The sequence below is a fragment of the Scomber japonicus genome, chromosome 9 (genome assembly GCF_027409825.1).
Source record: "Scomber japonicus isolate fScoJap1 chromosome 9, fScoJap1.pri, whole genome shotgun sequence".
In the NCBI taxonomy this organism is placed as follows: domain Eukaryota; kingdom Metazoa; phylum Chordata; class Actinopteri; order Scombriformes; family Scombridae; genus Scomber; species Scomber japonicus.
Window position 1 is genome coordinate 22,442,273 of NC_070586.1, and position 22,168 is coordinate 22,464,440.

A 22,168-nucleotide genomic window follows, 5' to 3' on the forward strand; every position below is an offset into this window, starting at 1 on the left:
ATGTTCATTAGCTTGACCATAATAAAAATCAAATGGGTAAATAAAAGAGGTTTCTTTTGCCAAAAATACATTCATGACATTTATTAACAATCAGCCCTTGATAGACACAGGAAAGAGTTTATACACATTCAAATGAAATGTCATGGCTTACAATTCTGGTATTTTGATCAGAGCAAAACCTGAGCTTTAAGAATTACTTCTATACTTCAGAGATATTCAGTTCATCACACACTGTGTCACAGTATCTCCTACCTTTCATGCCATTGGCTTAGCACACAAAAAACTACAGCATTGTTACAAACATATACAAATTGACAGTGATAATGATAAGATGGACGACAGGAGTCCATGTCAACAGTGTAATGACAAACAACTTCACTCAATATACTGCTTATTAGAAAAAAATCTGCTTCTTCATTTGCATTCTGCATTTACAGTACTGATAAAAATTCAATAGTTTAATCAATGCAGTAATGAAATACGAAAAACTGGTATTAGGATTTAATTTGCTGGCTCAGAAATTTGAAATGCTTTTATTTTGTAGAATTTGAAGAATGATCATAGAATTGATCAGTTGTCCACACTCATGTTTATCAAATGTGCTTTACAATGACAGTGTGTCAACCAAAAAGACAAACTCCCTGCCCTTCAGTCAAGAGTATTATATTGTCCATCCATAGATGCCATTCAACAGCATTGTTTAGGATAGACAGTAGAAGTGGTTTTGTGATCACTGAGGAATACGCCACTTGCACGTGCATGTATGCGTTATTGCAAAGAATTGCCCTGAATATAATCCTTAAAATAGGACAAGCTTTACATTTTCCCACCTGTTGACACTGATATGGTTCTTCATCTGAACACTTTACTGGGAAAATCAAGTATAATAGAGCCTTTTGTTGTCTTTAGTAATATAACCTGATAAAGGCCTTTAGCTTAACTGGTGCTGGTGCTGTCCATAGTTGCAAGCAGGTGAGAGAGCTTGGCCCTCTGGGACGGAGTGATGTTCTGGCTCATGTAGATGATGCAGTCCATGGCTACGTCAGGGTTGGCCTGCACCAGGCTAGGACACAAGAGGAAGATTATTAAATAATTGCGCCTTTTAACCGTTGTAATGGTGAAAATGTAGTATTAGTAAAAAATTAACATAAAATGTAGCATGTCGTCAAACATGTAGTTTTTACTTGAATCTGCTGATGAGAAACTCACTTCTGTTGCATACCACCGTGATTATATTGCCAAGCGCAAAACGCATCTCAGTGAGTGAATATATGAGGCAGAAATGTTTTAAAGCAAGACTATATAACCTTTCTTATCAGCGACCACCAGAACAGGCCAAAAGTGACAATTAAAAGATTAATGGTAAATGTTAAAACACTGTAGAACAGTAGCACAATTAGAGAAGAGTCATTATGTCACCTGAGTAATCTTAACCACCATAAGCTACTAGCCATACCAGACCAACTAAGGCTGTAACAGCAGTGCTAAATTGAGCAAGGAGACTTTTGCTCATGATTTCAAGTTTTCAATTGGAAAAAGAAATCTCGGTTGTTTCTGTTTTTAAAAGTTACATAGTTTTACTTTGAGATTAAGGTATATCTTAAGGTAGAGCGTCACATTTGGAATTCTACAGTCCATAAACATGACCAAACAAATAATTCTGTCTTTTTAGCTGGTGCTCTGCTGTGATGTGTGACATCTGAGGGGACCCTAATATCATTCACTTGAAGTGTTGCTCAGTTATGTGTAAGCTCAACATACAACTAACATGCCTCTCAGACTCATTAAGATGTGACGTGTGGCTGTTAATGTTTTGTGTGAGTGTGTCTGTATACCTGCGGATATGTTTCAAAGTGTTTTCCCTTTTCAGGTACTTAATGTTCTCTCGGATGGCCGATCGAATGCCATCCTCCTTCAACAAATGTTTTTCAAGCCATTCGACCACTGCTTGGTTATTATCCCAGAGATAGGCCTGGACAGGCAGAGCAGAAACAGGCCATGAATATTGATTAGACACAACAAATAAGCAATAGCATTTTAATGTCTTGATTGCAAAGCTCACAAAGATGTGCAGAGGCTTAAAACAATAAGTTACTTCATGGCTGTATCTGCAGTGCCCATGAAATGATTACAGAGTTTGAAATGTAGCCCTGTAGTTTTACTTCATTGCTTTAAAGACATTTATTCACAATGTTTACATTTTCCTGAGATAGCATGTACCACTGGCCATAGTCACATACCTGGACAGTTCCCTCTGTTTCAACAAACCAGCGTCGCAGCATAGACATCATGTGTCCATCACTGAGGTCCTTGTTGGCCTGGAGAATCTCACACTTCACCACAAGCTCCAACAGGAGCCGGCGCAGACGCCAATAGAAGAAGGTCCGAACATTCTTCCAATCTAAAATATCCTGTCAAAGGCCACAGTAAAAATATAATATTATAACAGCAGGAATCTCATCTGAATTAATTCTTACTTTCCAGGTCTGATGTGTCACACATATTGCCACACTGTCAGAAGGTCAGTGTTCATGTAGTACACACTCACAGTGATGGCACCCTTCTCTTGCATCCTGCCTGGAGTGTCATGGAGATCTACAAACTGCACTGCCACCTGGTGGTAGATGGGCAACAGGAAATCCTCCCTTGCTTTGAGCTTTGACTCAAGCTCTTTGCACTGCTCTTTAGAAAGCTCTGGGGAAGCTGATGAAAAAATAAGTACTTTGAGTAAATACAAGTCTCAGCAGTGAGGTTACTAAGATCCAAGCAGTACTGTAATGATAAGCAAAAAAGGAAAGTAAGATTGGTTATGTGACTTCAAAGGAAATGGCATTTACCAAGCTGTTCAACCAGACCAGCAAAGACTGAATCTAGTCTTCTCATAGTCTTCAGTAGGTCTTTCCTCCTGAATTTGATCTCCACTGTACCCTCAGCCTCCAGCACTCCACCTCTGATTAGAGAAAGCCCAACAGAGACAAGTGATTCACACACAAGCACACGTCTGTCTTGTGTGACACCATTGATTAACCATTAAAACATTGCTGCTTCATGTACCTGCTCTCCCTGTCAGCATACAGCTCCATACACAGAGGGTTGATAGTCGGGTCTATCACCACCCAGGACCCTCCTCTCAGCTCAGCATGTGGGGGGATGTACACCAGCACTGGCTGATGGAAACCATGTAAAGCATCCACAATATAGGCCCCGAACTTCAATACCTGGTCATACATATCTGGGAGGGCAAAGGGAGACCAAATAAATTATCACCTAATTCAAAGTTTTGAAGTCTCTCTGCAGTGTTGAGTATTCATCTTATACCCTTCATCCCCCCAGAGAAGCCCCTCCAATTGGCAAACACCATGAGAGGCAGACGTTCACGGTTGAAGTCACAAATGGCCTGAGCTGTTTTAAAGGCTGAATCTGGAAACCACACCTGGCCAGCCTGCTGCATAAGCTGAAATAAAGATACACCAACACAGGTAGAGGTGAGACACTCATATTTGTTCAAGTCATAGACATGGGGTCATAGATTTACTCACTTTAGCTTCTGAATCCAAGTTGGCTGGATCTGCTGGGACAGTGAACTCAACTGTGCGTGTTTCCACGGCAATGACGCCAAGCGGGATTCCTCCTAATCTGTATTCATTTGACAGAATCAGAAAACAGTGTAAGTAGTGTGATTTAATAATAAACATACACATACAACATTTTTGATACACTGAGTACATTTTTATACACAGATTTACCGTGCTCTGCCCACTACAACTGTCTGAGCCCAAGACTCCATGATTTCCTTGAAAGAGCCATGGTCAAAGAATCCACTCTGCCAGGCGCCTTTCACCGCTGAAAATTTAAACGCAGATGAAAAGGAAATTAACCAGCTTTAGTACATTACTATTTTAAATATTACAGTGTCAGTTTTAATACCACTCACTGGGATGAGGTCTGCCAGCCAGCATCCAACGAGGATCATACGGTGCTTTGGTAGGAGTGAATTCTATCTCTCTGTCTACTGGATCTGTAGTTTCTATAATGGGCACAGGGGAGTGTTTGTTCTGTCAGGAGAGAAGCACCAGTCTGGTTAGTGATCTGAAGTATTGGTTCAGTTACTGTGTATACTATAGATCTAGACTGAATGCTATATAAACTTCAAACATTCAGCTGAACCTTTGGCATGTAAGAGAGCCACTGCAGGATAGTGAAGACGCCTTCAAAATCATCTGACACAGTGGTGTGTGTGACTCCATTATTGTGCATAACCTGGACTCCTCCCAGCTGGTTGTTGGAAGTGTAGACCTCTCTGCCCAGAACCTGTACAGATACAGGGAATTTAAGGATCACAGTAATGGATTGTTACTGTATTTAACACATCCTGAAATCTTGTTCCCGCTGACATGCAGTTGTTTCATTTATCTACGAAAGCCATCTTGATGAGCTATCTATTGTGAAATAACTCCTTATCTGAGACTGAAATAACACCTTAAAACACTGAAAATCTTAAAACACCTTAAACACATACTGTGGGCTTAGTACATTATTATTAGGGCCACAGTAGGTGTTTTTGCCTTTTTGTTTTTCTTTCCTGTCAAAGTGCATTTTTCCCATAATATTCATTGGTATATTGGTATGAGGGTCACAAACAAACTGTGGAAATGGGTCAACCAAACACACCTTGTTAAGAGCACTGGCTCCAGTCAGGATAATGTGAGAGTTCTCCACCTGGATGACTCTCTGACCCAAACGAACCAGATAGGCTCCTATTCCAATAGCGCGGCATGTCACCTGCAAGAGCATAAAGTGGCTTAGATAAAGGTCCAAGAGAATCAGAGCTGCCCTTGTTGTTCAGAGAAAGCAGACGTTCAGTTTTACCATACTAATTGTTATAATCTCCTCATAGGCCTGAGAAGATTCTCCAGCAATGGTGCCAGAACCTCGCAAGTTCTCAACCCCAAGACCGTCATCATTCCCAATGATGTCAGTGATTATGTATCTGTAAAATATGGGCACAGTGACAAAGACCAACAAAGAAATAAACCTTTTAGTTAAGTGTGTCAAATATGTCTGATTTTGTAACATTTTATAGCTTATAAACAGATGATTTATTGTACCTGGACTCTCCACCTTCTTCCACATGGTGACAGTGCACAGCATTGGTGGAGCTGATGCGGGTGTAGTCTTGTGGTGTCAGGTAAAGGTACTTGAAGCCCTACAGCGTGACATGAGAAACATCAAACCACACATACATATGGCCTTTTCCTGTGGTTGTTGTGTGTTGTTGTTTTTCTTCTACAGGCATAAAATGCAAATAGGCCTCACAAAATCACCTTGTAAGGGTCAGAGGGGTCAATCCAGGCCACCTGGAACATGTGTTTGAGCTCTTCAGCGAGGCCGATGCGTGCTCCGCTGTTGGCAGAAATGTAAATACGAGGGATGCCCTCAGCTCGGGCCAGCTCAGATGCCCTGAGGAACAATTCATCCTCCTGAGGCCCAAACGAACCTATCATGTGGGTGATGTCATTACAGATGACAATGATGTCTCGACCGTCTGGATACTCCAGAGTCTTCATCTTCATCCTGAAGGCAACCATTCCCACCTGATAAAGAGCAGTTCAAGTGGTATCAGTATTATCACACTGACAAAGATTGAATGAATTAACTTTCTAAAAAAAGTATCCTACATCATTGTCTCCAGGCAGGCGGTTAATCTGCACCAGTCGACCTTCTGGGTCCAGAACAAGTTCTGTGCACATCAGCACATCTTTAGGACATTTGTCGCCTGAACCCCACAGCTTGAACAGAGCCTACAGGAAGATTTTCAGTATGAGTGGGATGCGTGAGACACTTCAGGAACATCAGGAAGAAAGACAAAAGTTAAGTGAAGAAGCAGTACCTGTCTGAACATCTCAGGGAAATCGTAAACATAAGTGGTGCCCAGACTCTGAGCTTGGAAGCGCTTGGCCTGCAGCAGGTCTTTGGTAACATAAGGAGTGTTGATCAGCATGCCATGCAGATGACCCTGTTTGTCTCCATATGATTGGAACATGATCTGGATAGATGACAAGGACATTTTGTTAATTTATATGCCCATGACAATTATTTGCTCAGAAGTATAAATGTTAACACTGCAGAACAAACACACAGAATAAATCAGCTTCAACTGAAATGTACTACATCGGCTATCTCTGTCAATTTTCCTCACCTGCCCAGAACTTAGGTCGGTGACTTCCTTATACAGGCTGATGTCCAAGTAATAGCCAGATTCATTAGTGAGAAAAAGGCGGATAGGGACGGCGTTCCCAGTAGGAGTCAAACGGATGTTGATCTTCAGCTCAGCCTGTAGGACCCGCAGCTTCCAAAGACGGCTGCCGTAGCGCATCACCATGGAGCGGACAGACTCCTCTATCTGAGGCCACCAAGAAGAGGACAAGGGGTTTAGAGGAATAAATCAGATTATCACTGGTCGGAAGTCTTCAGAAGTCTTATGTTTGTACAGAGTCAGTATATGTAGTAGGTCAATGAATATGGATTGTCAAAATTGAAATTATAACAATATATTTGTAGGTAAATATTTAGTAAAATATCAGAATCACACACAAAGTAGGCACCCAAAAAACATGACAAATGTATATGAAGTCTGCCCATTAAAGGGAGAAACATGTCTATTTTCTGCAGACAGAAATTATGTGAATTCAGAAAAGTGTATGCTACAGTGGATAATAATACTTGTAATACAGCACTATGTAGCAGAGATGTGCAGCATACTGACTTTAGAGGGGTCCATGATTACAGTTGGGACGAAGTTGAGGAAGATGTGGTTGCAATCTGTGCGGACCATAGTGTTACTGAAGGCCACTTCCAGCTCATCCATAGCCTCCAGCAGAAGACGTTCTCCCTCATTTTGAAGGTATTCAAAGGAAGCTTCCTGTGTATAAAGAGCTTTAATCACATTATAGCAAAAAACAGCACAAAGTATTTTTAATAAAGCCACAAATAAACCATTCATCTTAGAAATTGTGAGACCAAAAAATACTTCACAAGTACAAATGTCTTTTGTTTTTTCAAAACAATGAATCATTTATAATCTCACTTGCCTTTGTAATCAGATCTGAGTGGCGGATAATAGCTCGGATGAAGAATCTGTGATCCGTCACTTCAGCCCCCTCCTGAACACGAGCAGCACCCAGGTAGAGGTGCATCTTGTGGTTGGCACAGGGAACAGCGGTAAGGTCAAAGTTCTTCATGCGGTTGAGCTCCAGCTGAAATGCTAAAGCTGGCTCCAGATTGCGGTAAATACGATCTTCCTGGAACTGAGAAGAATCACAGACAGGAGTGGTTTATCTTTTCCTCAAACAGCAGCATGTCGGTTCATTGACTGTTTTTAAATGAACAATTACAGTATCTTGCTCCACTGAGGAAAAACTTACCCCATCTCTAGCTCTGAAAGTGAAGAACTTGGGAAATTCTCTCTGTTGAAATATCAAAAAATATAAGATAGTTTCAATATATATGAATGACAATAATAGTCCTAATGAAAAGAGTGTAATTGCTGAGACGGTTTCAGATTTACCTTCTGTGCAAGCAAAAATGTGATTCTCCTGATCCCATACTCAAAGAGGACTGATTTCTATAGAAAAAAATACAACATTTTTAATTAAACAATAAGAAACAGAGACAATTCCTCACATTCATGAGATTATGTCTTTTTTCAGAGGAAGCTGACCTTGGACTGGGCGAAGGCAGTGAAGGCTGTGACTAAGGCATCATCATCTTCTGTGTCTGCTGTTTTTATGGACACATTAATGATGTGGGTTGGGTTCTCTCTCTGACTCTGTAATGGATTGAAGATAAATTGGTGTTTACAGAGACCCAGGAACAAAAAAACAATGACCCTTACTCACCCACAGTGCTCACCTTTGAGTTGTCCTCGTCATAGAGACTGGAGCAGGACTGTGAGAGGTTCAAACTCTCCAGCAGTGGTTCTGCAAAGCTGCAAAGAACTTCATCAAATTTCCTGCAAAATAAACAGAAACACAAAATCAACATTCAATCACATATTCTTAATTTGAGCTACAATGTCTTTGTTGTGAATGATTAAGAAAGAACAGAAGATGATCAGCTTAAAAGTGACCTTTTGAACTCATCAAAACACTGAAAAGCCACCATGGCACCCATGCGCTGACAAGGTGGAGACAGTGCTCCCTCGAGGAAGAGTTCACTACTGTGCCGCCTAATTTTAAACTGGCCATCCACTGGGACAGGAACCCTAAAAAAGAGACATACATGGACAGTGATGAGCAAAAGCATCATTAAACAGACAAAAATACAAATATTCGCACAGAGAGCAATGAAAGCAAGTTTGTTTTGTCATGTCCAATTAGAATTGAATACAGTTGATAGGTACATTTAATGTTTCTTATTGGAAAGGATTATGAATTGCTGTTATGAAGAATTGTTTTTACTACATTTGATTGATGGTTGCAAATCAAGATTCAAAATCTGATGCTGGAGGATACAGGCTCCCCATTCACTAGCAATCAATAAAAGTTCAGGCTTGAGATTTTTAAGAGGAACATGAAATAAATCAAAGATGATCCTCTCAAAAAGCTCCTCATTTCTTAACAGAAGCAACAAAAAAAAAAAACATATGGAGGCGCTCAGCTAAAAAGTGAAGAAGGAAGAACTTGTTAGAGGAGTCCGTAAGCAAATGTTTATTGTTTCAGAGGATGGAAGGGAAAAAAGCAACACAATGCATTCAGCATGCATTGCTGTGAGACATACACAGCATCAGGTGTAGCTGGTTGGGAGGAGCTTTACTCTACCTGTTCAGAGTAGGGCTGCTCCCTCTGAAATAAGACGATTGACAGGTGAATATTAGCAGTGGAGGATCAAATGTCACCTCTACCCCTAGGCATTATGATTAGATCAAAGCACTTTACAAAATGCTGTGCACATTCAAATTAATGTCCAGTGGGTAAAACCAGTCTGCATTCAAAGTTAGCCATAAGTAGTTACAGCCACAATTTATAGACCACTCTCCACCTGTACCACTATGCAAAGGATAACTATGGTTCATTTTCTATTTATCTATCAGATAAATTCCATTTTAAAAAATTGAGAAATGGCTGACAGTTTTTAAGGCCTGGACTCCAAAAGTGAAGTCTTTTCCTATGGAAAGAGTTGAAGACAATATGTGTCCAATTTTGGTGGTGGTGGTGATTCATCTGTTTAGGGAATAATTAGTGCGTTATTCTTCTCTGGCTCTTTGCAGTGCAGTTTAGTGAAGGCAGCATGTTACCTGTTGGGATGTGATGAGGGCAACATAAACTGGAAATCAACAGCACATGTTCCTCCCTGCAGCTGGTGATGCTGGATACTATTAAGTTCATAGGCAATGTAAGCTCTGCGCACGTACACCTGAAAGTAAACAGAGCACATCATTATAGCTGAATGAGAAATAGACATAAAAAAATGGTCCTGCTGTGTATTCATTAGCCATACCTCCAGAGCAGCCATGCATACAACTTGGTTAGAGTGATAGAAAAAATTGGGCAAGACATCAAAAATGGAGGTTTCAGAGAGGATGAGTTTCTGTGGGAAATGAATGCAAACGTTAATCATTTTATATTTGAGCAGTGAAATACTGATGATAAATTGTATGCACAACACTCACCTTCAAGTTCTCTGGGCAAAACTGATGTCCATACATGTCAATGGCCGACAGGAAGATGGACTCCACCTGGTTGTGCCTCAGTTCATATGATGGTAAATGGGACGCAATCAACACCTATTACACATTCACAAGTATTATATAGCATGAAGTCAATAAAGCTGGAATAATCTGACAGTTCAAAAAGACATGGTTACAGTTTTCTGTTTGGCCAATTAATGTGCATAAGCTATATATTAAAAAAACAGACAGCAGAGTCTTTAACTGAGACACAGACAGTCTAAGGTCTTACCTGTCTGGCTCTTAATGCAACCTTTGAGTTCTCCATCTTGCTAAGCTGAGTCAGCTCATTGAGAATCGCCATCAGCTCATCTGCCAGGGTGGGATCCCTTCCACACAGTTGATCCTACACATAAACAACGCTATGTCAAGTTCTGTTAATGTAAGAAGAATGATTAATGTATGCATATCAGTGTTAGATTTGATGAAAGCCTTACAATGAGCATTGTGACCAGGATGTTTTTCTTTGAGACCTGGGCATGAGAGAAGATGTACTCCAGCACAGGACTCATGTCAGGTTTGTGCTGCTCTCTTAGGTTGATAACACACTTGTCATAGTGAGCTGTTTTTGAGATCAAGAGTGAAATTATGTTAGTAATAACAAAAAACACAGCTGTGATTTTAAAAAATGCCTCATCCATACAGTTTAATTTCAATTTGAGTGTGGTGTATTCAATTCACCGTGCTGAAACTGCATCTCCACTTGCAGATATCGCTTCAGCAAATCCAGAACCACAGACTTCATGTAACCACGTATTCCACTCCGGTACCTGGAATGGATGTATTCAAACATGTGTAGATCAATGCAATACTTCTATCATTGAAATACATAATGTGTTGCTGCAGCAACATGTGCATTCAACAATGAAGAAAAAACAAAAAGCTAACCTCTGTACAAGCTGAACAATACTCTGAGTGTTGATAAAGAACACTTCTCTGTCTGCCTTCCTCTGCAGAGTTGCCGCATGGCTGTCTAGAATATTTGCAATCTGGAATAAAATAAATGAAATATCATTAAATATAGTACAGCAGACACTGTTAAACCTGGAAGTATGCAGGAAATGCTTTGTCATTCCAACTGTTTCTACACAGAAAATGTAGGTCTTCATATATAGGAGTACTTTTTCCCATTTGTTGTTATGTTCTCACCCTTTGGCTTGGGAACTGACAAAGGACAGAAGTAATGTTGCTTGCATACTGGGCCATGACTTTACGGATATCTTTCTCCACACCAGGCGGAATACGACTCGCCACACTGGTCATAATCTCCTGCAGTTCCAGCAGGGGGAGTGAGGGGTCCCGCAAAGTCTTCATCAGGGTTGCTACCCACTGTTTTAGCTGCAGACAAGAAAATACAGACATACAATATAGTCAATATAAATGACGGAAACCATTTAAGAATATGTAGCGGCAGAAGGCATGTGATGTACCTTGCTACTGAAGAAGGGCTCTTCAAGACAATAACCATCCATAACTTTAATCAAGTTTTCCAGGACCTGGTGGAACACCTGGTGGAGCTTTTCCCCAGTGATGGGCAGCGGCTGCTGGGGTGGCAATATGGCCGTGTTGAGCTCCACCTGTGACAAGGGGGAGGGGACCAAAGTGGATAAGAACAGTTACCATTATTTTCTGCAGTGATCAGTAAGCAGTACAACAATAACAGAGTTATAAGAGGGACATGAAACAGATTTTTTGCCTTCCAATCAGAGCTGCCACTTGACTAGGCCAAATAACAGTAAATACTTGGATAATATTTTTAACATCAGTAAATTTGGAAAAATCCTGGCCAAAATGTGCCAAAATGTCTAATTTGACTAATTTGTCTTATTAGTGATCAACTAATAAAGTAGTACTGATTACAAGACACAATGAAGACATCAATTTATGCACTGTGTATTGTGATTTGGACCAACTTGCCGGGTGTATACAGCTAGGGTCGTCCAGGTCAATATGTGCCACCACACACCCAGGCTCCAGAACCGCCCCGGGTCTCTTGACAAAGTGGATGCAACCAGACTGCTGCACAGTCAGAGTCATCACCATCTTCATCACCTAAATGCACAGCATAAACAGACACTAAATAGAAATATGGTAGCCTAACACACAGCATGCTGCATGAAACCAAGAAGCAAAGAGACTGTCACCCAAATCTATCCAATTCACCTCAATCTCTGCATAAGTTTCTCCTGCAGAAATATGACCACCATCCTCAGCAATGTACTGCAGGAGTTTACCAGCAGATGGCGATCTCAGCACTGTAGGATCCCTCTCCTTCTCAAAGACACATGTTTTGTTGCCAACAGTGATGCGGTAGCTGTGAGAATAAAGTAATTTAGAAGGAAAATTAGCAAAACAAAATAACCAATTAGATTCATCTGGATTCTACACGGTTAAGTTCTTGCCTGTCCACTTCCTCCTTCATGTAGGTGATGTGGCTGTTGCCATCGTAGGAGAGCAAGAGGCCACCATCACTCAGCCTGTGGACATCTATTTCAATGTGGGAGCCGTTCATCATGATGACATAAGTTGTTGGGGACTGGCGAGCCACCTGCAGGCGGCAGCAGCAGTGATTATTTATTGATCAGAATGAAAAAGGTAAGAGGTTGAGTCAAACAAGGAATGTATAAGAGGAAGGAAACCGATACCTTCAAGCAGAATTTGACTCCTTCATATATAAGGTCCACACTGACAGTGTTGAGAAGACTGGCTGCAGCCAGTACCTGGCCTCTATAGGTGCATAAAGAAGAGAATGATTTAAAAGTCCACAACTGTGGTGAGGCATAAATAAGAGGGAAGAGTGTGTACAGACCTTTCCAGTGAATGTAGGAAGTCAGACATGCTCTTTCTGAAGCTTGCATCAGCAACATGCAAGGCCCCACAAACAACACCCAGCATGGTATCTGGTCTCTCTGCCTGCAGAAAGAGCATGTGGGTTCATCAAACAAGAAGACTGACATGTTCAGTGACTGTGTGTTCAACTGTGTAATGATTTATGACATAAGGTTTCTGGTCTCTTACTTGCACTTTCTCTGCAATGAGATGATCCAGCCAGCCAGTGTCGATGTCATTGTTTCTAAAGCTTTCTGTCTCTAGTAACTTAATGAGGTATTCCACCGTAGTCCTGAAGTCACCCCTGATGGACAGCTCCTTCATAGCCACCACCATGTTCCTATAGTACATGGCAGTTATGACAACAGATAAGCATAACATCCTGTGAAATATATATATATATATATATATATATATATATTTATTTATTTATTATTTTTTTTATGTATTATTATTTTTTATTCATTTATTTATTTTTGCAATTCCTACATTATTTTATTACATCACAGGCAGTTACAATATTACAGCAGAAATTGCATTACTGGCTGTTGCCTTACAGTCGACAATATACCTCAACCATTTTACCAGCTAAAGATAAGATATCCAGACAGCATCAGAGCACAAAAAAGATTGAGAGAGACTTACGAAATGGCTTCTTCACGGTTCTCGCCCCAGGAGAAACAGTGTCCGAATTGTGAGTCTGCAAATTCATGCAGGCCACCAGTCGCTCCAACACTGAAGTAACCCCAGACATTTTTACTGCTGCGGAAGTTCAGCTCCTGCACGGTGCCAGAACTGGGTTTGAACCCCTTTAAAAAAGCACAAAGAGGACAGGTTTGTGGTGAAAATTAAATTTCCGTTAGAAACAGAGAGGTGTGGCTTCAGTGTTGATGAGATTGAGGTCTACCTCGTCAGGGTTCTCACTGGTAATTCGAGCAGCTATGACATGCCCTCTTGGACTTGGCATGCAGTCTGGAGTCTCAAAGTTAATGATGGTGTCACCCCATGGAGTTTCTCCGTAAAGCAAACGGATGTCCTTGATCCTGTGAAGGGGGATGCCCATTCCAATCTACAGGAGATGAAACATGACATGATTTGTAGCTACAGCCTCAGATGCACGAGGAATCAAATCTTTACTGTGGTGTATTTATTCTTCTGAGTGTCCAATGAGAGTTTTACCTGAAGCTGGGCAGCTGGCAGGTTTACATCTCCAATCATCTCTGTACAGGGATGTTCCACCTGCAGGCGAGGATTCAGCTCCAGGAAATGGAAACTTCCATCTTCAGAGAAAAGGTATTCCACAGTTCCTGCACTCACATAGCCCACCATCTTGGCCAGTCGTACAGCATACTAAAACGGGAAGAAGAGACAAAACAAGAAGTTTCAAACAAAACAAGTGAACTAATTAGCACGAGCAAATGAATATATGCAATAAAATAACTGACCTGTTCCATCTGCTCGAATGTTGAGGGAGCAGCGATTGTTGCTGGAGCCTCCTCTATGATCTTCTGGTGCCTTCTCTGAATGGAGCAATCTCGCCCAAACAGAGAGATGGCGTTTCCGTACTGATCAGCCAGTATCTGAACCTCAAGATGCCTCGCATGTTGTGCCAGCTGCATGATAAAGATGGGCGAGCCGGGAACCTCTGTCTGAACCTGCACATGACATGGACATTTGTTGTAATGACATCAATTTCAGCTGTTGAAGGTTGGGCCTGAATTATACACAATTGAAAACAAGTGTTAGGTTGTAAAATGTAATTACACAAACCTGTCGAAAGGAGCTCGGAAAGTCATCAGCGCTTTCTACTTTCCGGATACCTTTTCCACCTCCACCCTCAGAGGCCTTGATAACTACTGGATAACCAATTCTTTCAGCTCCCTGCCAGGAGGAGACACATGAAATTTACCTTGGTTTACTTCCAAGGACTCACATTGAAAAGTGACCTGACGATTTTGCTAAAAATGCTCACCGCCATCCCATCATCTACATCATGAACACAGCCATGTTTGTAGACCTCTGGAGGAACACTTATTACTTTGCCCTGTTTTTGGTCCTCTTCTGCCCAGCACACTCTCAGACCTGAAGCACAATGAAGAAGAAAGATGAGAAGTTTAGTCTTTCCTTTGTACAAGTACACAAATCTAAATTAAAAAATAAACCACATGAGGGAATCTTCAGTCAGTGTCTGCAGCACAGCATGTATTACACTTATGTAAGCTGAGACAACGGGAATGGGGGCATCACCTGATCCACTCCATGGTAGTGTGGGAATTTCAGCAGTCTGAGCCACAATGGATGAAGCCACCTTATCCCCTAGAGCCCACATAGCCTTACTGGACGGCCCTAAGATAAGATTGTCATTTAACAAAAACATCTGACACAGATAAAAAGGAACTACACCAGAATAATGTGAACATTATGTGGTTTTAAACTGGGTTGTACCTAAGAATGAAATGTCTACTTTATTCAGGAGTTCAGGCAGTTTGGGGTTTTCTGAAGCATGGCCCCAACCGGCCCACACAGCCTGTCAACAGAATAACACACAGACATATAATTATTTCTCAATGGTTTTATTACTAAGTAGCCAAGGTCGAAGAAGAAATCAGATTGTGGATACATGCTGACATTTACCTGCACAGGGATTCTTTTGGCAATGTCCACTATCAGGTCTACATTGGCATAGTTGTTATTATTGGGCCCACCAGGAACCGGCACGTAATGATCTGCCATTTTGATGTATTCTGTAGGTGAAAAAATAACAACATACAACAGTCAATAGCTTGACCAATGGAAGCTTTCAGGGCCTCACTTTTTATGTCTGCACAGTCAAACAGTTGACTCACAGTTAAAACACAGTTTCTAGTGTTTTCCTCTCACCCAAAAAAGAGGCGGGTGATAACTGCTGGGTAATTTTAAAAAATGATATGTATCAAGTTAACAATGACCTGCATTAGCTTTCAAGTCTTCAGGGGTTACCATGACCACAAAGCGGATGGTCCTTTCATTGCGAAACATTTCATAGGACCAGCGACGGATAGAGCGCATACATTTGACTGCAGCGATACCGTTGTTTGCTATCAACACCTGTAAAACAGATGCAGGCACCACATTAGTAAACTTTAGAAAGACAGAAACTGGAAAATGAACCAATCAACATACAGGACAGAGTTTTGTTCCTACCTTTTCGATGACGCGGTTGCCACCAAAGCGGGTGACAAACTCAGCGGGAGAGGCCACTGTGAAGTCCCTGTGTAGATCCATTTTTCTATGTTCACGTCCTTTTTTCACCAAATGAAGACCAGACATGCTAGGCCTGGAGAGGAAAGCTCATGTTTATTTCCCCCAGTAACACTGCTAGATGTGATAGCCTGGGTGTAGTCTGTCCTATATAGTAGCTCCAACACATATTAAATCATCTGAGAAATAAAGGGTGTATTTCATCTTCAGTATATCAGATCTGAGCAAGTAAAAACAGAAACAGGCTACAGTTCTCCTCTACGACCAAGGGAACGACAGCTCTCAAAAATCAAAGTCAAAGTTCAGTCTGCCTCTGTAGACTAGCCCATTTATGTATGTCTGGCCTTATCTCGCAAAATGACCCTTAACCACTGCTCCCCATAGAAAACAGACAAGCAATGCAATTACAGGAACGTCTATTAGTTTCAAAATACAGGCAAATGCTATCAATCTGTGTCTCTTCGCCACGTTGACCACAGCACAGTAATAAAAGTTGAATGGCGTGATCATGACGCGTTCATACAAATTGTACCTTCAGCCAGGGACTCTTTCAAATAGTTACAGGAGAGCAATAAAAGTATTGAAAATACCCCAGCAACTGGGCTCTCCTTATTGACAGCAACTTAAATGAGTGTAGAAAAAGTGCAGAAAAAAGGTCATAAAATTTAGCTATGTGACATTAGTTGACAAACATTTGCAGCCTTCATGGGTTTTTTTAAGAATAAGTGACTTTGCTCTTGGGTGGTTTTCTAAAAGTGTAAAGTGATTATTGGTTGAGAGAAACAGAATATGATTGCTATCAGAATGACGACATCCATTTTCATGACATTAGTACGTAGTAAAAACTGAACTTTCATACTTTAAATCCTTTAAATCTGACCAGCATTACAACACACAGAGTAAGACATAATTGCAACACTGCTCACCTTACGACAACAAAGGCAAAGCTATTGTTCCCTCTTTGGCAATACACTATACTTTGAGTAAATACTGCAGTAACTAAAGATCATTTATGTACCATGATTATCTGCTGGCTCATGCCTTGCTCACTCCAAAGTCTCCACCGGCTACTTCACCCTTTACAGAAATTCTGGCCCATGTTAAGATATGACTGAGAAACACATTTGTTATATCAGTGAAGCTGGAGAACAATTCGGAGTTGATATGAACTTTAGACATACAGTAGGGTCCTCTATCCCATTCACTCGAATGTGAAAAAGGTGTCAGACTTTTGGACCCTGCTATAACTGATGTACTTTACACTTCAGTAAACTCAGGAACAACAGATTGTGCTTAACTTTTGAACTAGTTTATCAAAATCTTTCTGCAGCTCAGCATGAAGCACTTTTGATCCTCTTTCTAATCTTCTTCCAGGACATGAGGCATGTGCTCATAGAGTTGAACTAAACACATACTGCACAGACTAAACAATGAGTATCTAGTCATGAACATGACTTAGAGACAAGAGGAATATAACTTGTGCTAAAACACACTAGCTTATTACTGCACTGCTACATGAGGACGCCACACCATGAAGTTCCTCTGGTTGTTTTACACTTCCCTCCCTCAGAGAGTACAAATTGTGTGTGTTTTTCCCCCTCAAACTCACATGTGCCAAGACGAGCACTGCACAGTTACATAACTACAGCCACAAGCGATTCTTCCTGTTCACAAAAATGTCTGCAGAAGTTGTAACATTATTTGTTCATGTTGTGTACAAAGTAACACACAATGTCATTATTTCTGCTGTTTTTAACATAAATCATGTGATAACTGTGCACAAAACAAACATTCGAGCCACAGTCTCAAATTACAACAAGCGGTAAGCAACTCTTAATGGGACTAACCTTCGGAGACTTGGGAACCAGTTGACACTTTGACAGCCGTTTCCCTCCATTAAATATCCTGCATTATTATCTTAAGTGCCTCAGGGTATGAATATATTTTAAAATCTAAGATCAAAACAAAGAGACTTCTACAAAGTGCTTCCTCTCAGGTGCTGCCTGACTTCGCCCCTCCCACATGTGCAGCAAAATATCCTCCATCCACAGATCCTCTGTGACATATCACAGGCTGCTCCTTACAATACAAAGAGCAGCCAGAGGCAACAGCTGGACAGAACTGCTCATTCTTCTATGTCAGATGATGAAAGCTACCGTCCAGGCAAAAACTGAAGCCAAAATAGTTGATGAAAAAGCTGCAACCTTCATGTACAATGTGAGACACACACATATTCAAACAAAACAAACAGATCTATTTTACATCAAATTAGATCTGTTTTCCTTAATAAAACGCATTTCATTCTGCTGCTCTACAAAGACAAGTTTTGAAAGCTGAGATTTAACGGAGGAAAATGTCTTACCTTTCTCCCCTTCATGATGACTCTCACAAGGCCTGCTAGCACACATAGCTTTATGCATAAGTCAATAAAACTAAGTTCTCAAGATGAACTCATAGCTGTGCACACTAAACAAATTCCCATATTTAAATACTGACAGTAGAGCTAAAGATAAAATTACAAAAATATCTGTGTCTGATATGTTTTTTTGCCTCACAGTCGACTACACTGTGACCTAGAGTCACGCCACAATTTTCAAAGTCACTGGCTCAGGCTCTTGTTCCAATAATAGAGCTGGAGTGTTTGGCATTCGATAATAACACAGGTCAGCTCGATGCAGTCAGGTGATAAAACACAACAAGTCAGAGCACAAAGACACATCACCAGTGTGCCCGCATGTTTGTCTCACATGTGACAGAGCAATTCTGAGCAAAAACATCCTCCGACAAACCAAAATAAAGAAATGGTATTACTAATAATTGCTGTGGGTGAGATGCCTCCATGCTGTAGTCACATGCAAGAATTACACCTTCCAGACCAGGTTTTTCACCTATGTGTAGTCACATGATGGACTGATGTAAACAGCAACATGGTTGACCCTGGACACTAAAGTGACTTACATAAAATAAGTTAAATCTTACCTAATGCCTGAGGAGCTGGGCTGTGGCACTTCAGAGGACACCTGCAGAGGAGAAGATTTTGGAGTGGAGATCGGCGGTTGGGATGCACCGCTTGGAGGTTTGGTTACCAGAGGTTCATCATCAGAAGAATTATCCTCTGATGCTCCAAGGATGAACTTGAGACGTGCCCTAGCCTCGGGCCCTGAGCTGAGCATTGGCCCCTTGGTTTTGGAAGGCCTTCGGGTGATCAGTGGTGATGGCGTCTCCTCTGAATTTACCTCAGAAGAGGCCTGCTGAAACTCAATGTCCGCCGTATTTACATCCAGACCTGCAGAGGCACTGTTGGCCTGAGGACTGTCATTCTCATTGTGTGCTGAGGTAGTAGGAGTTGTTGACAGGGAATATTTGCCAGGACAAGGGGAGTGTGCAGCAGGCATGTCCTCCTGGGATGCAGAGGGACCGCAGCCAGATGAAGATTCCTCTCCTTTCTCGGGCATCGCTCCTCTCTTGATATTAATCCAACCCAGTAGCAACAAAATCCATAGGACTAATCCCAAAACTGCAAACGGCAGCATTCACAGACATCCTTGTGACACTGCCATGAAAACTAAGAAGAGATAATTCATATAAGAGATGGCAATAACATTTAAACATCAAAAGTGAGCAAACTTGTGATAACAGGCTCATAGTTAAACATCTTTTTTCACCCAAGAAAATATTTGTAATTAAAATATAGTAGTGTAAGCAGAACCATGTAGTGCAGAAATGCCAAATATATGCTTAAGGTAAATTAAAAGCAGTGACACCATTTGTCCACCAGAGAGCACAGGTGAGCTACATTTTCAACTTCAAAATATCTCACTGAGGTAAACAGTCACAATTCTTGAAGGTATACTTATCAAACATGTGTTTTTATTTTGTGTATTTATGATAAGAAATTACTATTGCCCAATCAGATCTGATACTATTATCAAATAAAGGATTAAATTAATGTTGGATTAAACTCTCAGATATTTAAGACATGGTTTTCAACTCTTCAACTCTGTTGAAGTTTGCCTCAAAAACTCTGGTGCCAGCTGGTACTCTGTCCTTGCCCTTGGTCTAAAGTAAATGTGCATTGCTGTCTGTGTACTATTCTAGTCTGAAGACATTTCTTTCGAGGTGGTCTGAGGTCAGAAGCAATCCCAGGACAGGGGCATGCTGGGTAATTTTAGATAAGACCTGTGGGTTAGGCTTAATTTCAAAATACAGAGAGAAAACACACAGAAAAGCTGATCTTTGTGTTAGCCTAATCCAAAAGATTAGCGTTACACTGCAAAAAAAAGTACAATGTCTTTTCAATTAAGTAAATCAATTAAAATCTGATTTAGAGCAATCGTTTGAATTTGCCCAGTCAGATTCACCTTCTTATAACTCAGTAAGAAGTGTGTGTAGTTTACTATGCCAGCAGGGCCTCGCAGGCTATATTTCCCAGTCAGTGTCAGGAAAGCAGCCTGTCTGTAACAGCTGGCATGAGAGCCAAGTGTATCATCTGGGGTAAAGGTCATCACTGAGGGAATGAAGGCTGGGGAGGGGATACAGACATCCACATAAACAGCCTTCAATGAGCATCTGAAGGAACCAAAATAAAGTGGTAAAATGAAGGACAGATTAATACGCAGTCCTCAAGAAACAGATATGGTTGTCTCAAATCAAAATGATTGATACAACAATATGTAATTCATGTTAAAGAGGAATTTGTCCTCTGGAGCCACTTTGCATGACAGAAACAAAAAGAATAAAATGTCACATTTCCAATTTAGCAATATGTTTGAGATCATTTCTTTTGAAAACAATGGCGCTCACAACTTTTCATTTCATTCGTCATATGTTAAAAATAGCAAAGTTTCCTTTCATCACTACTTCCTGTGACTAATTTAAGTCCTCTTTCACTGCCAAATAAAAGAAGACAAATTAAGTTAAAGTGTGATGACTTCAGGTCTAAGCTGACCTCAACGAACTGTTACATGTACACAAAATGTCACATACTGAACGTGGTTTAGCAGCACACCAATGAACTGTTTCCTATTACTAAACATAATTGACTTAAGTGACTTTAAGAAGTTAAATGAAAGCAAGATGTCCAAGCAAGTCAATTCTGACAGAAACAACTGCCCCTTTTTGCCCAACATGTGTGAGCGAGGTGATTTAAGTGTTAAACGGGTAAAGGTTAGCTTTAAAATGGGCTTTTCCGATGTAAGAATGTGTAAATTACACGCACCACTATTGGTAACTAATGGACAGTTGTTGTTGTTATTGTTGCTGCTAGCTAATGGCTAACTAGCTGACAGCCTCGTTATTTTTCATAACTTCACGCTTCTCGACTTATTTCATTGTTTAACTACATCCGTCAGTGTCTATTTATCTCAACCGAGGGCTCAAACCCCGCACAAAGTAAACCGCACACTGTAAATGGTGTTGTGGTTTCATTTCAAGTTATTTGTATGACAGCAGCCACAAATGTCAAAGCCACCTACCACCAGTCCAGTCCTTCCAACCCCTACAGACCGCTGCCTCCAGTCCGGATAGTAAACATGTGCAGAGGGGGGTGGAGGATGTATGGGGGACCACAAGTGTCACGGAAATAGTAATAAGGCCTGTCATAAAATGTTAACCAATTGCACAATAAATTGATTAACAAACCAATCAATTGATTCATATATAAACAGACTAAATTACAAAGTAAGTCATTATTTGATATTGTAATGGACATTAAAAATAAGAATTATAAAAACGTTTAAAATATCAAATTACAAAGTAATTCAGTCTATTTTTTGTCGATTAATTAATTGATATGCATGTATTTATGTTTTTATTGTACCGTTAGTTATTAATTAATGAAACGCTTTCTAACTATTTCCGTGACACTTGTAGTCCCCCATAAAAGGCACGGCGGAAGCCTTCAAACTCCTCCCAGCCAGGAAGGAGGAAAACCCTTCAAAGATAGTGTCTGTTCAAAGGGATTCACTCTGTGCATTATCTCTTGCATACTGTTCAAGTCCAATTTGACCCATTACGACAATCTAAAGCACTTTGCCACTTTTGAAACGTCTGACATAGTATGTGTCTTTGTGTTGTTAGGTATTTTTGGCCAGCTACAGACCAGAACTGCCATTAATCCTTGTGTATTTAAAATGTTTCTAATGTTGTCATATTTGTATGTTTCTTTCTCTTCTGTGTGTAGTTGTATTGAGTCCTTATTTGGGAAATTTCTTGCTTCAAATTGTCTCTTATGGGACGAATAAAGCAAGTCCTGAGCACATAATTTATCAATCAATCAAAATGTATTTGTATAGCACTTTTCAAATATCTTAATGAAACACAACGTGCTTTACACAGCCAAAAAACTGAAACCAAACTGCCAAAAAACTGAGA

The 22,168-nt window shown here is 40.6% G+C and overlaps 1 protein-coding gene across 1 annotated transcript; it reads right to left on the reverse strand.

The window, feature by feature from the left end:
* Positions 1 to 72: 72 nt before the first annotated feature.
* Positions 73 to 21,067, reverse strand: acacb (acetyl-CoA carboxylase beta). The gene is made up of 54 exons (XM_053324668.1): positions 21,015 to 21,067; positions 18,776 to 19,361; positions 15,740 to 15,872; positions 15,505 to 15,643; positions 15,191 to 15,300; positions 15,002 to 15,083; positions 14,804 to 14,902; positions 14,529 to 14,638; positions 14,327 to 14,437; positions 14,002 to 14,211; positions 13,736 to 13,906; positions 13,464 to 13,625; positions 13,202 to 13,365; positions 12,746 to 12,896; positions 12,537 to 12,640; positions 12,373 to 12,454; positions 12,130 to 12,275; positions 11,891 to 12,041; positions 11,645 to 11,779; positions 11,158 to 11,304; positions 10,877 to 11,065; positions 10,616 to 10,716; positions 10,409 to 10,497; positions 10,165 to 10,289; positions 9,960 to 10,073; positions 9,671 to 9,784; positions 9,499 to 9,588; positions 9,296 to 9,414; positions 8,820 to 8,843; positions 8,129 to 8,263; positions 7,912 to 8,011; positions 7,721 to 7,828; positions 7,568 to 7,624; positions 7,425 to 7,466; positions 7,088 to 7,307; positions 6,767 to 6,918; positions 6,200 to 6,403; positions 5,891 to 6,046; positions 5,679 to 5,801; positions 5,325 to 5,594; positions 5,109 to 5,206; positions 4,870 to 4,990; positions 4,672 to 4,782; positions 4,168 to 4,311; positions 3,935 to 4,055; positions 3,747 to 3,843; positions 3,540 to 3,636; positions 3,319 to 3,454; positions 3,055 to 3,232; positions 2,838 to 2,950; positions 2,549 to 2,703; positions 2,241 to 2,411; positions 1,836 to 1,972; positions 73 to 1,063 (listed from the first exon to the last, which is right to left on the reverse strand). The coding sequence occupies exons 2-54, from the start codon at positions 19,327 to 19,329 to the stop codon at positions 937 to 939; spliced, it is 7,299 nt and encodes a 2,432-aa protein (XP_053180643.1). The 5' UTR covers positions 19,330 to 19,361; positions 21,015 to 21,067; the 3' UTR covers positions 73 to 936.
* Between the last annotated feature and the right edge of the window lie 1,101 nt (positions 21,068 to 22,168).